Source organism: Octopus bimaculoides, chromosome 7 (assembly GCF_046866305.1).
Source record: "Octopus bimaculoides isolate indiv1 chromosome 7, ASM4686630v1, whole genome shotgun sequence".
In the NCBI taxonomy this organism is placed as follows: domain Eukaryota; kingdom Metazoa; phylum Mollusca; class Cephalopoda; order Octopoda; family Octopodidae; genus Octopus; species Octopus bimaculoides.
In genome coordinates, this window is record NC_142934.1 from 60,068,666 (window position 1) to 60,084,601 (window position 15,936).

Genomic DNA, 15,936 nt, shown 5'->3' on the forward strand with positions numbered 1-15,936 from the left:
CTCCATCATAAACAGGACTGCTGGAAGTATAGCGAAAGGAACTAATGCACCAGTCCTCCTTTCAAAACACAACTAAAGCTTATGTACCAGGGAACATGTATGTATGGGAATGCATATAGACACATATGTGTATGTATGTATGTAAGAATGTGTGGGTGGGTATATGTCTCCTTATGTATAATAACAATAACAATTGACTCATTGGTGTGCATGTATAGACGTTTATGTATGTACACTTAAGTGTACATATATTCATGTTTATTTATGTATATCTATATATGTCAGAATATGCATGCATATGCATATATATGTGAGTTTTTATGATTTTTATATGTTTTTATATATGTTTATATTTGTATATTGTAAATTAACTCCATGAACTTTTGTAAATCTCTGAAGAGGCCTTGAGAACCATACATCTACCTCTATTTTCATCCATTTAATCTATCAGTTACTCCAGTTTACTCGAGTTATATAGATAGAATGAGGCATGTCACCTCTAGGCTGAAACAGCTGTAACACATTGTCCCTTCTTCGGTCACTAGATGTCCTTTTTAATTTTTATTACTGATATGACATCTCGCAAACCAAATCTGAAAACAGTATGTATAAATATTAATTTTCTAAAATGTTAAAATCTTAGAATTTCTGTACAAAAGATATGTGTATTGTGTAAGTTCACTCAAATGCCAGCAGTATGTAACCTTAGGACTAAAATTTTATCTACTGATGGTTAACAAATGATCAAACACATTCTATGGTCATCAAAATATGTGATAAAAACTTACCCAAAATTAAGGTCAGTTTGCAAATTATCTGAATGAAATCTATGAAAGTGAATATATTTTGTAGACCACCAAATTTTATTTTGAGAATCTTCAACAGACTTTCCTCATCTTCATAACCTGAAAAAGAAGAAGAAAAAAACTAAGACAAATTTACATCATACTGTGTGATATGTATACAAAATGTTTCTAACGTGTAACACAGGTATTTTACTTCAATAAGGTTTTGTGTAATGTGCTCTTGTTATGTGGATATGTTTGGTGTAAGTGCTGTTGAATATCCATAGTTTCTAAAAAGATGTTTGTGCATTCATGTACGTGAAGAGAGTTTAAAATCTGTAAGTTTCATATATCTTCCTCCTCTTCATCATCTTCTGCTTCCTCCTCTTCTTTTTAAAGTTGAAGCTGTGACTAAATAATCACAGGTCCTCTTTAAGGATCCCAAAGAGGCACAACGTTCCATCTATGGCCAAATACAGAGATGGTCAAAAGTTTGGAACATATGTCTGAAGTTTAGAATTTTCATATTAAATGCCCAAAGTTATATTTAATTTGCAATATATTATTACTTGGCCAAAAGTTTGAGAACATAAGTCTGAAATTTTTTTCTTCTAGATATTGAACCATTGAATCTGTTACTAGGTAAGTATACCTCTATGTTGTATGTATTTGAATCGAATTGTACTTGGGCATAACAATCTTAATTTTAAAAAAATGTTCCAAACTTTTAGCTGTGACTGTACATTTAGTGTTTAAATGGTGATGATGGTTAAGTAGCTGGTTTAAGTATTCGAGTACATATCAAGAGACAGTGATGTTATAGTGCAATGACACTACTGCATCATTGTTTTAATGTTCAGCTTTCCATGCTTGCATGGGTTGGATGGAGATAAAGCAGATTTTCTATGGCCTTTCTGTTGCCAACCCTCCACCATTTCCAAGCAAGCTAATATTTTCTCATGGTTAAACATGTTATCACAGAATATTGGAAATAAATTACACTGCTTATATGACACTAACAATCATTTTACGGTTATCAGGTGATGGCAAGACAAGGAGACACAAACATGCACTCTCCCTCCCCGATACACTAATGCACACACAATGGGCTTTTTTTTTAGTTTCCATCTGCCAAATCCACTGACAAGGGTTTGGTTGGACCAGAGCTATAGAAGACATTTATTCAAGGGGCCCACTCAGTGAAACTGATCCTGGAACCATATGGTTGGAAAGCACACATCTTTACAACAAAGCCATCTAAGCACCTGTACATATTTAAGCATAATAAAACTTACCCAGTTTTTTAAGCAACTGACTCAGCTCATCAATTTCTAAAAATCCAGAATTATCAGTATCTGTTTCCATGAAAACTTTCTGAAAAATATCAAAGAAAATATAACCTGATTATAGTAACAAGGGCAGTAAATGGCAAGCGTGGTAAAATACCAGGTTACATGCTTCGTGCTGTTAACTATGTCCCTCTATGTTATGAATCCATCTCTACTGTGGATATATTTTGCCTTCTTTCTTACTGGATTTGATAAAATAGTTATCCTTTATTTTTTACTAGTTTCACTCATTAGACTTCAGTCATGTTAGAACACTGCCCTGAAGCATTTTTAGTCAAATGAATCGACCCCAGTACTTAATTTTTTTTACTAAGCCTGTTACTTATTCTATCAGTCTTTTGCTAAACTACTAAGTTATGGGGACATAAATCCACCAACACCAGTTGTCAAGTGGTGGTGGGGGACAAACACAAATACATACACACACACAGCAAGCTTCTTTCAATTTCCGTCTCGCAAATCCACTCAAGGTTTTGGTTGGCCTGAGGCTATAAGACACTTGCCTATAAGACACTTGCCTAAGGTGCAATGTTGTGGGACTGAAATCAGAACCATGTGGTTAGGAAGCATACTTCTTACCACACAGCCATGCCTGAATCTAAAAAGAAGGGAGAAAGTATATTTTAAGATAAAATGTATTTCTACTTACAGCATATTCTTTCACCTTTTCCCATCCCTCTTTCATCTGTGGCATTGTCACATAACCACTCTTTGTTTTCTAAGAGTTTTAGTTAAAGATCAACAACAAGAACATCAAAAATTATATTGATGATGATGGTGATAACAATGATAAAAATGTTTATAACTTCTCATGCAGACATAAAACCAGACTCAGAAAAACCTAAAGCCTAAGAGTTTAGAGACAGTACAAAGAAGAAAGGGAAAAAACAAATATAGGACTAACAGAGTAAAATGGTAAAATCAATAGTAACAATAAAGAGTAAAAACAAAGAGACAACATGTAATAACAATTAAAACAATAAAAGAAAGGAACAACCCCACAGAGTGATTCTGGGTACCCTGCACAGTCCTCTGGTTTACTCTGATACACCAAAAGCTTGTGCCTTCTCCCAGTTCTTGTCATCAGTCTATAGCTACATAGAAGAAGTGTATTTTGCTACGCCACTTCGACTGACATGTTATATCATTTACTGGAAGGCAACGCCTTCCTCTTTGTTGGTAATAGTGTTGCTTGAAGATGTTGATGAGGGTCTTGGTCTCAGAGGAAAAGTTTTGTCCTCAATTCAGTAGTAACTATCTACTTACTTGCTTTTGTAAAGTTTTGTGTCTTGTTATTGTTGTTAAGCTTTCATGTTGATGCTGCAGATGCTGTGGTGGTTACTATCTTTGTTCCTGTTGCTGTACCTATTGTAACAGTTACTATTGCTGATTTTGGTGGCGTGGCTGTTTGTATTACTGTTGCAACAGTTGCTGTTATTGTGTTGTGCTTGTTGCACTAGGAGTAGTCAAGCCCTCCTACTTTTACTTTCTGTTGTGAGCAGAAGACTCTTAGGTAGTTGGCAATACCACATATGCAGCACCTGGGCTTTATATGCCTTCCACTATGATGTGCAGTTCTACTTCATTTGACAAATGACTTAGATATGGGACCTTTCTGAGGTGTTCTGTAATAGGATCTCTAGTGCAATTCTGGGCTGAATTCTCCTGCCTATATTTGTTTACATCTATGAGAGTGTCACCTCCTTTGTGAACAATGCAGGCCACAAACTACCAGATGCCCAACTCTTGTGACACATAAGTTATCTTGACCCTTACTATTCAACTGCCAAGTAGGAATGAGGAGGAGCCCTTCACTTGCAAGGAATGACATAGTTCTTGAATGCGAGATCCTTCGTCAGAAATTACAGTTCAATGATCTGAAAATTTAGATCCCAGTGACAAAGTCTATGTCTATCCAGATACCTCACAAACATCTTTCCACTCGGATATCTGTTGCTGTTTTCACACACCAGGTTTTGACTGGCTCACACAGGTAAACTATTGTTCTTCAAGCAATCTTTTCTAGGAGTTCTGCATCACTTCTAATGCCACACTTCTGCCATCTATTTTAATTAGATTTTCAACTCAGCTTGCGAAGACCTGTTGGGGCAAGTGAAAGTGAAATCGTGATGGCACCCGTGCCCAGCGTTGCCTTCCTGGCACTTGTGCCAGTGGCACGTGTAAAGACATTCGAGTGAGATCGTTGCCAGTGCCGATGGACTGGCTCCTGTGTAGGTGGCACATAAACGCACCCACTACACTCTCAGAGTGGCTGGCTTTAGGAAGGGCATCCTGCTGTAGAAACTGTGCCAAATCAGATTGGAGCCTGGTGTAGCCTTCTGGTTCATCAGTCCTCAGTCAAATCGTCCAACCCATGCTAGCATGGAAAGCGGACGTTAAACAATGCTGATGATGATGATGACTACTTTTTTTAGTTTGTATGTTTGTCCTCCTTAAAATCTTGGACAAATTTTTGGCAGCTTCTGCAAAGGATCTAAACTTTGTGGTACTGCTGCTACCACCACTATTGGTAGTCACATCGGTGATGGTGGAGGTGGTGTTGCTAGAGTAGCAATAGATACAGTAGCAGCAGTAGTATTGCTCATCTCTTTCCACTGTTGTAGTAGTGATGGTGTTTGACAAGTTCTTTACATTTGATATTTTCTTATTGTTATCATGGTCATTGTTGCTGTCTTCATGTATATATAAAGTGAGGAAGAGATATTTAAAAGTAAGTTCCATTTTCCTCTCAAAACTACCTCCCACTTCTCCTTTAGTTGGTTGGCTGTTGAAGACAATGCCATCTTTTAAATAATCATTAAAAAAAATATTGAAAATAATTATTGCTCTAACCACAAAGAAGCAAGAAATGATGGAACCAACCAGCCAGCTGGAGTTTTGGTTAGCTAAGCAAGAAGATGTTTAACAAAAATTAATAATCAAAAGTCTATAATCAGACAAATTCATGGACAGCTCTCAAGTATGTTTTACTACTACAAAAAATGAAAAAATAATTTCCAAATCAAATTTTGTTTGGCAGTTGATTGGGTCTTTTTTGTCATTTATTTTTTTCAAGTCTTCTTTGGTTGATAACACAAGTTTTATTGTTTTTCTTAAACATTTAGCTAATCCTCTGAGTAACTTCAAGTGACAAAGTGTTCGATTCCAGACAAATGATGATTATCACTTGGAACAGAAGTACCATTAATTATTTAATTTTACAAGCATTGTCTGCATTATATTTCTCTTGTAATGTTCATGGTGAAATTAGTAGTCTTTAATAATATTTAATGCTTTTATATCAATTGTATATTATAAGGGGGTCGGGGAAACTTAGTTGTCATTGTAAATGAAAAAAATCTGGTAACTTGCACCATGCTTTCACTTCTTGTTTTCAGTACCTATGTGGTAGTGAGCAGACATAAATATCTTCTCAACCCTTCCTCTCTTGATAATATATATAGTTTCGACATATGGTTGTATGATTAAATTATGACTTTTCAAAATTAACAATAAATAAAATATAATGAAAATTGACTATTTTTTAAAAGGATACATCAAACAGCATTAACAAATTTCGAGACGTTTCCAAATTGAAGGATATTCTCTGCTTGTATTCTGGTGGAAAGAAGAAACAAAACAAAAATATTTTAATAAAATTATGCTTTTGCTGTAACATTTATATTTCTGATTGATTATAAGAAATGAGATTCTTTTAGATTTTCTTAGCAAAAACAAGAGATATTCTGATATGTTTGATAGGTTGGCACGGGTATGGTTATGTAGTAAGACGTTTGCTTCCCAACCACATGGTCTCAGGATCAGTTCCCTGTGTGGCACCTAGTACAAGTATCTTCTATGACAGCTTCAAGCTGACCAAAGCCATGTGAGTAGCTTTGGTTGACAGAAACTGTCAGAAGCTTTTTGTGTATATTCTCCTTGCCTTGACGTCACATAATGGTTGTGAGTGTCACCATCATGTAAGTGGTATCCTCCATTTCCAATCTTTTGTGGAAAACATGTTTGGCAATGAAGAATATTACCTTATTTGGAAGTAAGTGAGGGTTGGTAATAAGAAGGACATCTAGCTGAACAAAATCCACCTTAACAAATTCCAGCCAAACCATGCAAACATGGAATACTGGATGTTAAAACAATGACAATGACGTTGATGAATTCTCACTGAAAATCTTCCTTTTCTAAATGGTACCCTAAAGGTAAACCAAATTCACATAGCCCATCCTTATTTTGGGGACTATGACCTGACAGTTTAGGTATAAAAAGTCATTAAAGTAAAATGCATTTTGAATCATCATCATCATCATCGTTTAACGTCTGCTTTCCATGCTAGCATGGGTTGGACGATTTGACTGAGGACTGGTCAAACCAGATGGCTACATCAAGCTTCAATCTGATTTGGCAGAGTTTCTACAGCTGGATGCCCTTACTAACGCCAACCACTCCGAGAGTGTAGTGGGTGCTTTTACGTGCCACTGGCACGAAGGCCAGTCAGGCGGTACTGGCAACGGCCATGCTCAAAATGGTGTATCTTATGAGCCACCCGCACAAGAGCCAGTCCAGGGGCACTGGCAACGATCTCGCTCGAAAGTCCTTACACATGCCACGGGCACAAGTGCCAGAAAGGTGACGCTGGGCACAGGTGCCATCCCGATTTCGCTTTCAGGGATATAAACTTGATTTGTTGGAAATTTAGCAGTAATTGTCAGTGCCAACTCAATGTATGAACAGATAAACTTAAGAATTTGGACTTTTTCTGTTTTATTTTCATTTTACCATCAATTTTTGGCAAATTTTGCATATATCCGAATTGCATATTGCTTATCTAAGTATACATTTTATAGTAACATATTGATACCTAGTTTATTACAAACTCCTCAATTGTAAATTGAAAGTAAGGATACCTGTTATGTCAGCAACATTGAGAAAAATACTTCAAAAAGTTGAATTGAAATAGTTGCTAAAGGATTACAGAAAATTTCATTCTCATGTTCTTTATCTAGTGATAGAGATGTAGCCTAGTAGTGAGGCCAGATTGCAAGATCATGGTTTTGATTTTTGGACCAGGCAGTGCACAGTGCTCTTGAGCAAGACACTTCATTTCTCAATGCTCCAGCTCACTCAGTCATAAATGTCTAACTTGCAATGGACTGGTGTTCTGTTCAGGAAGAATGTTGTGATCTCAGTCATACACCTTGGAAACTGGACAACTGGCTCACTTAATCTTAGGATTTGAATTACACACTGCTTAAATGGTACCCAGTTAGAGCAAGGTGCATTAGGGAATATGTAAGCCAAGTGTCTTGACTTTCATTAAATCAGGTCTCAGTAACAGAATACAAACTTGATACTTTCACTTGTAGCTGACTCCAACTTGGCCAACTGGGAATTTGTATGAAGATTCTTGAATAATAGATGAATACAATATTACAAAAAAAAAAAAAAAAAAAAAAAAAAAAATCATACCTCTGAAGAAAATATGTGTGAGGAATTGTTTAATTTCTCTGGCAGCCATTATATTCTCACTATCAGCATGGGCATTGTAGATAGCTTCAAACTCTGGCTCTTCAACACTACCCTCCTGATAAAATTAAAGAATTTAAAGTAGTATGATATACAAAGGAAAATTCTATATATTTACATTTTCTGGACAATATTAAAAGAAGTCAGGATATATTAAAAGAATGTTATGAAGAAGAGAATAAAGTTCTAACTATTGTGACAGTAAACTGCGCAACATTATTATAGTTTGGTGGGCAATCACCTGCAGCAAATGGAAGAAATAATCTGATAAGTATAATTCAAAATAATACTACTAGTTCTACAAAAGAAAATGAATAGTGGATCAATAATTAATTCTAATGAGAAATAATGATCATTAATCACATGACTGTTGCACAGTCTCCTTATTAATTTTTGATACGCATTTAATGTGGTAGTCAGTTGTCCTGTAGGTGTGAAGGTGGGCGTTGAAGTACTACAGCTGGTGTGAAGTGGAGTGTGAAGAACTATAGTCAGTGTAAGTCCAGGTGATGAAGGACTACATTACACAAGACATCCAGCTGTGTATGACTACTTCCTCTCTAGGCAAGTTGGCTTGCTGGGCTGGCCTTTTCTTAGCCGCTGACTCGGCTGTTGGAGTCAGGCTGTTGGAGTCAGGCTGTTGGAGTCAGGCTGTTGGAGTCAGGCTGTTGGAGTCAGGACGCCATGTTTTGCAACAAGATTTATTTAACTATGCACTTGAGGTACATTTTGGTCTGAGGATTCAGTTGTTCAATCAACTAAATTACCTGTTCCTGATTTAATGTGGAAGTCATTAAGCATTCCATAGACATGAATACCCTTTGGTCCCTCTGGTGGTGAAAGGCACTTGTGGTGGTACATGTAAAAGTGCTTGTGCAGTGTCATGTAAAAGCTACTCATGTGGCATTCATTCATTTCACCTAACTACCTGCAAAACACTACCACTAAAATACAAAATAACAAAGAAAACAATAATATACTTACATTTATCATGTCTGTGCTGTAGAAAAAAAAAAGAAAGAAAAAGCAAAGAATTAAAATGAATTGAATATAAATTCTTGTTCATTAACAACTAAACAATATCTTGATTGTACTCAAAGCTCAGAATAGCTTATAAAGGCATGTTCTTGTCTCATTTTCTATAACATTAAAGAAGATGAGCTGTGACTTATTTCCCCACAGTTAGGCTTGTAAAATTATGTGTACCATTATCATCGTCATGAGCAATATTGTTTTACATCCACTTTGCATGGCAGTGATACTCACAACTGTTATGCAGTGTCAAGGCAAGGAGACAGTAACACACACACACACACACACACATTAACATATACATGCAAACATGCATGTGCGCACACACACACATGAAAGGCTTCTTTCAGTTTCCATTTATTGAAACTATTCAAAAGGTTTCGTTGGCCTAGAGCTACAGTGGAAGACATTTGCCCAAGTTGCCATGCAATGGGATGGAACCTGAAACCAAGTGGTTGCACTAAATGTTGCATGTAAATTTTTAAGTTAAAATTTATGAGCTGGTTGGACTATATTTTATTCTTCCAGGTATTTAATCTCTACATAAAATCTGTAAAAGTTTGCATCTAGCTTTAATAGCTGCTTTGTACAACTGAGCATTTCGTCATGATCAATGTTAAATATTACACAATTTTCAAAGAAAATCAAAGACAAGCAATTAGGTGTAGGTGTGGCAAGAAGCATGCATCCCAACCACACAATTCCAGGTTTAGTTGCACAGGGGAGCATCTTAGGCAAGTGTTTTCTTCTTTAGCCTTGGGTTAACCAAAGCCTTGTAAGTGGCTTTGGTAGGCGGAAACTGAAAGAAACCCGTCATATATATATATATATATACACATATATACATATATATATCATCATTTACTGTCTGTTGTCCATGTTGGCATGGGTTTGATGGTTTGACTAGACCTGGTAAGCTGAGAGGCTACTCCAGATTGCAGTCTGATTTGACATGGTTTCTATGGCTGGATGCCCTTCCTCATACCAATCACACAGAGTGTAATGGGTGTCTATGTGCCACTGTCATCAGTGCCATTTATGTGACACCAGTACCTGCCACAACTATGATGTATATATATATATATATATATATATCATCATTGTTTAATGTCTGCTTTCCATGCTAGCATGGGTTGGAAGATTTGACTGAGGACTGGTGAAACCAGATGGCTACACCAGGCTCCAATCTGATTTGGCAGAGTTTCTACGGCTGGATGCCCTTCCTAATGTCAACCACTCAGAGAGTGTAGTGGGTGCTTTTACGTGTCACCCGCACGAAGGCCAGTCAGGCGGTACTGGCAACGGCCATGCTCAAGATGGTGTATTTTATGTGCCACCCTCACAAGAGCCAGTCCAGGGACACTGGCAACGATCTCACTCGAAAATCCTACGAAGGCCAGTCAGGCGGTACTGGCAATGGCCACGCTCAAAATGGTGTATTTTATGTGCCACCCGCACAAGAGCCAGTCCAGGGGCACTGGCAACGATCTCGCTCGAAAGTCCTTAGACATGCCGCGGACACAAGTGCCAGAAAGGCGATGCTGGGCACAGGTGCCATCACAAATTTGCTTTCGCTTGCCCCAATAAGTCTTCGCAAGCTATATAAAATGATTTTATTTTGGCATAATGATACTAATAACTTGGTGTCAGAATTCAATGTACATAGGTTTCAGAATAAAATGTTAGTTGAGTACAGAGTGTAATAAGAGATTAAATAAATGACAAGGGAACAGGAACTATGTTACCAACCTCATTAGTTTAGAGCTGCTTCTGGTATAAGATGCAGTGCACTCAAAGCTGAGTGCTTGTGCATCCCCTTATAGCTTCTGAAATGAAGTGCAAGTTATTTGGGAAAGCATTCACACACACACACACACACACACACACACACACACACACACACACACAAGAGCTCCATCTTCAAGTATTTAGTCAAACAATTTACTCCCAATATTTAAAGCCTGATACTTGTTGTATTGGTCTTTTTACCTTTAATGGTTTTTGGTAAAAAGAGACCAATAGAATGAGCACTAAGCTTTAAGTACTGAAGTCAATCTGTTTGACTAAATACTTCAAGGTTGGCTCCTAGCATGACTAAAATCCAGTGACAAAGATAAATGATAAAAGATAGGGCACACAACTTAAGATATGAAGATTTACCTGCTACTGATCTTCTGCTTGGTAAAGATTCTGAGCAAGAATTTGGCCTCTTCACCTGGGTTAAATGTACTTGGAATGATAACATAGTAACCAATAGGGAGCTGGTAATGATAGGTTACTTCTCTGTCAAATCTGTATACATCCTCTGACCTCTGCTGCTTTGTGGCCAATTTGCGAACATTGGCACGAGTAAGTTTTGAATTGACTGGATAATGCAGCTGGGAAAAGTAGAGTGAAAATATATTTATTGAAGCAAAAATAAATTGGCTCAAAATGTATAATTGAAGTATACTCATTACATTTATGTGTATAGCCTAATACAAAAATGTAAGATAGTGACAAATGTTCAGGATTTTATATATATAAAAAAATAGAAATAGTAATATTTCTAAGTCTCTCTAAAGGAGACTACAGCAGTGGTACTGGATATTAATAGTTACTGGATATTAATAGTCAGTAGAGACGCCTGCTGGGTTCGGCTGCTCTACATTGATAAGGGGCAATACCCCGAAACTAGTCTGTAGGTGCCAGACCAGCAAGGGGAAGTGGCTGACCTCCCCTGTCCGAAGGTTATAATGGACACAGGTTCGTGTGCCACATAGCTAGCTAGAGGCGATGGCCTTTTGGAGCTAATCAACAGCAGCATACGTCCTATTTTTTGGACTGCCATGTTGGCTTGGCGATAACTATTAATAACCACTAAGATGTAAACATACCAATACTGGTTGTCAAGTGATTGTGGAGGATAAACAGACACAAAGAACACATTGATGTATGTATATGTGCGTGTATATATATATATATATATATATATATATATATATATATATATACATACAGAGAGAGAGAGAGAGAGAGAGAAAGAGAGAGAGATTTGAATACTGGGCTCAATTCATTTGACTAAAGATTCTTCAAAGTGATGCTCAAGCATGGCTATAGTGTAATGACAAACGAGATAGAAAATAAATAGGAATACATTTTCCTTAACTTCATAATTTTTACATGAAGTATATAAACATGTATGAGGCTATAAGGTATATGAATACTGAAAATGAAGTAACACAAAACAATCATACCTTATACACATCAAAATTGATAGCAATTTTATTTCCTTTGCCACATTTTTCTTCTTCCATCAAGGATACTATCATTGTGCATTTATCATTGTTTTTATCTTTCTGGGACAAAATTGCCAAAATTTGAGGATTTTTCCAATACATATCTGATAAGAAACATCAAGAAAAACAATAAAAATTAACTCTCCCAAAAGGAAACTGAGCACAAAGTTAAGACCATTAAAAAAAAAAAAAATGGTGAAAAGGAAAAACTGCATTAAATTTTCATGTGTATTGTTGTTTAGCTTGGATTAGCTCCGACTGAGAAGCAGTATAATCAAAAGATTTGAATGAAACTATGGAACATAAGATCAAAATTGAGAAATTGTTAAAAAAAAGCAAACAAAAAAACAAAACCCTTCTCTAAAATCATTGTCATCATTTAACATCCATATGAGATGGTTTGACAGGATGCAATAGGCTGAAGGACTGCATAATGCTTCAGCGTCTGCTATGGCATGATTTCTATAGCTAGACCGCTTCTCAGCCTTTTGGCTAAGATCAAAATGTAGGATGTCCTTACTAATGCCAATCTTTTTACAGCAGGCACTGGGTGCTTTTTGGATGCTACCAGCACTAGTTAGATGACTTTGCAGCTCATGAGACAGCAAGAATCCTGGCGGGGTGGTAGACTAATTTAGTTCTAAAAAATTTGATGACCACAAAGTTAAGACTATGTACACATATTAATAGTCAACGGGAAGGCAGAGATAGTCTGTGAGTGAAGGCATCTTAGCTTGAAGTCATAAACATGATTTATTGAAAGTAAAGTATGGAAAAAATGTAATTTGGAAAGACAAAATACAGTAGGAAAAATAAAATTGAAGAAAGAAGGAAAGAAAAAATATAAGAAAGGAGACGGATGTGTTTAGGGGAGAAAAAAGGGGCAGAAAGAAGAAAGAAAGAAGAATGGAACATATGATCAAACACATTTCGCAGTGTGATGGTTCTTGAAGGTCATTTATGGTTTGAAGGTTGGGCTTCCCAGTTAACTAGTATGTATCTGTCCATGTGAGAGTTTCGCTTTTGGAGTTGTGGCAGTTAGGGTCTTTAAATGTTTTTAGAATTTGTGTCTCTCTAGTAAAGTCTGCTCTTCTTGGTTCCATTAACATTTGTCTTTGGTCTCTTAAGTACTCTCCATTATTTTAACTAGTGACTTCAACTGACATCTTAGGTAACACAATGATGGTTATTCTAGAATACATGTACTCTAGAAACATGATGGTAATGAATATGGTTCCACGAATGAGGAGGTATCAGAGTTTCTGGAGTTCTTTAATGCAAGTGAAGAAAACATTTGCAACATGAGCTTCAGAAGAACCAGCAAGCAATTTGATCACCTTCCAATCAAGTTAGACAAACTTCAATATTACCGTGGAAATAAGCAAGATGGTTGTAAATACTAAGGTTTTTTTCCTCAATGAAGGAAGTAACTCTCTAAGATTATTGGTTCAAAATAAAAAAAAGAACTTCAGAAATAAAAGTTGGATAGATTGGGAGACAAATGACATTCTAGAGAAGGAAGGTGAGGAAACAAAAACTTATTCCTGCAAAATATATAGACAATTAATTAGATGTGTTATTTCCATGTTCATATACATAGTTTTTGTTTTGTTTTTGTTTTTGTTTTTCTTATTTTTATTAAAACCGATTACAGTTTCCTTGTGACAATATTCTTTTCTCATGAAGATAATGGCAACACCTGACTTAAATTAATAATGTAATTAAAAAAATGAAGTACCAGGACTTAGTTGGTGAAGCCCTTGTCAAAAAGGTAAGTGATGAAATGTTTATGATACTGAGATATGGAAACTCTTCCATGTCATCAGCAGATATCTCAGGATACTGCTGATGACATGGAAGGATTTCCAGCATTGTGATGGATTTAGAAGAGCTTGCAAAACCTCTCAGTAGCTCCTGCAGTTTCTGCTGGGACAAAGAATCTCTGATGTTGATTTTGCCTATATATTTCACCCATAAATAATGTTTTATGTTGTTGAAACACTTGAAGACAATTAAACTATGAACTATATATTAATTTTCTAGCACCAAACTTACCTTCATAACCAGAATTGCCGCAACCACCTGCTGTCTGGTCTTTAATCCAAGCATCATGATATGTAGTAACAAACCAATTCTCTCTGTCCTATAATAAAAAAAATATTGAATTATAAAAGATATTGGTTGGTAGAGGTATGATTTATAATCCATGTTATTATGCTTCACACACACACACACACACACACACACACACACGAGACAATGAGTTGGGAGAACCATTAGTACATCAGGCAAAATGCTTAGCAGCATTTCTTCTGGCTTTACATCCTGAGTTCAAATTCTGCTGAGGTTAACTTTGCTATTGATCCTATTGGAGTTAATGAAATAATTCCAGTTGAGCATGTGATGAGTGAATGTCTTTTGTTTGCCCACTCATTTGTCATAGACATCATCAATTAATGATCATTTTCCAAGCTGGTCTGGGTTGAACAGTTTGAAAGGAGTTAGGAAGTGAAAAGACTATGTGAAGATCTCATGTGTATGTGTGTGTGTGTGTGTGTACATATATATATATTCTTGGTAGGGAAGAAGAAGAAGAAGAAGAAGGAGAAGAAGGAGAAGAAGAAGGAGAAGAAGAATGCGGGAGTGCCATGATAGTAGTATGTTAAATGGTCCAGTGCCCTGAAAGTGTGGATGGTAGTAGTGACTGAATTCCTGAAGCATCTCTTTTGAATGTTTTGTTTATAAAATTTTCGTAGGTGTTATTCTAAACAGCAATAGTGGTAAAGTTAGGAAGGAGGTGGCAGACAGGAAGAAGAAGAGAAGGGAGAATAAGAAGGAATAGTAGTAAGGTGTTAAATGGTCAAATGACCTAAAAGTGGGACTCTTGAGAATCTCTTGAGTGTATCATTTTTAATATTTGTGCGTGTGTTAGTGTTATTCTAAGGCAGCGGTGACCTTCATGTGTGCGTGTGTATGTGTAGGTGTGTGGATGTGAGGCTGAGAAGTGGTTAGTGCTAGTGTGTGTGTGTGTGTGTGTGGTGGTGGGATGTGATAAGACTATATATATATCTATATAAAACACTATATAGATATACAACACTATATATATATATATATATATATATATAGATAACTATATATATATATATATATATATATATATAGATAACTATATATATATATAACTATATATATATAACTACATATATATCACACAATATATACACATATATATGGTATCTATATTGTGTAATCTATGTATATATATTATATAATATATATGGTATCTATATTATGTTATATATGTGTATATATATATTATATATATATATATAATATATATATATATATATAATATATATATATATATAATATATATATATATATATATATATATATAATATATATATATATATATATATATATATATATATATAATATATATATATATATATAATATATATATATATATATATAATATATATATATATATATAATATATATATATAATATATATATATATATATATAATATATATAATATAATATATATATATATATATAATATATATATATATATATAATATATATATATAATATATATATATATATATATATAATATATATATATAATATATATATATATATATATAATATATATATATATATAATATATATATATATAATATATATATATATATATATATATATATATAATATATATATATATATATAATATATATATATATATATATATATATATATATATATATATATATATATATAATATATATATATATATATATTATAATATATATATATATATATATATATATATATATATAATATATATATATATATATATATATATATATATATATAATATATATATATATATAATATATATATATATATATATATAATATATATATATATATATATATATATATAT

At 34.7% G+C, this 15,936-nt stretch overlaps 1 protein-coding gene across 1 annotated transcript in view; it reads right to left on the reverse strand.

Moving 5' to 3' along the window:
• The window catches only part of LOC106867138 (calpain-9), an 89,178-nt gene that overhangs the window by 10,696 nt on the left and 62,546 nt on the right, over positions 1 to 15,936 (reverse strand). Inside the window, exons 10-18 of the mRNA XM_052969709.2 lie at positions 14,041 to 14,128; positions 11,944 to 12,089; positions 10,868 to 11,085; positions 8,660 to 8,675; positions 7,619 to 7,733; positions 5,691 to 5,752; positions 2,784 to 2,852; positions 2,081 to 2,159; positions 789 to 905 (exon numbers count right to left, since the gene is read on the reverse strand). Coding sequence (XP_052825669.1) covers positions 789 to 905; positions 2,081 to 2,159; positions 2,784 to 2,852; positions 5,691 to 5,752; positions 7,619 to 7,733; positions 8,660 to 8,675; positions 10,868 to 11,085; positions 11,944 to 12,089; positions 14,041 to 14,128 — 910 coding nt within the window. The remainder of the gene's footprint in view (positions 1 to 788; positions 906 to 2,080; positions 2,160 to 2,783; positions 2,853 to 5,690; positions 5,753 to 7,618; positions 7,734 to 8,659; positions 8,676 to 10,867; positions 11,086 to 11,943; positions 12,090 to 14,040; positions 14,129 to 15,936) is intronic.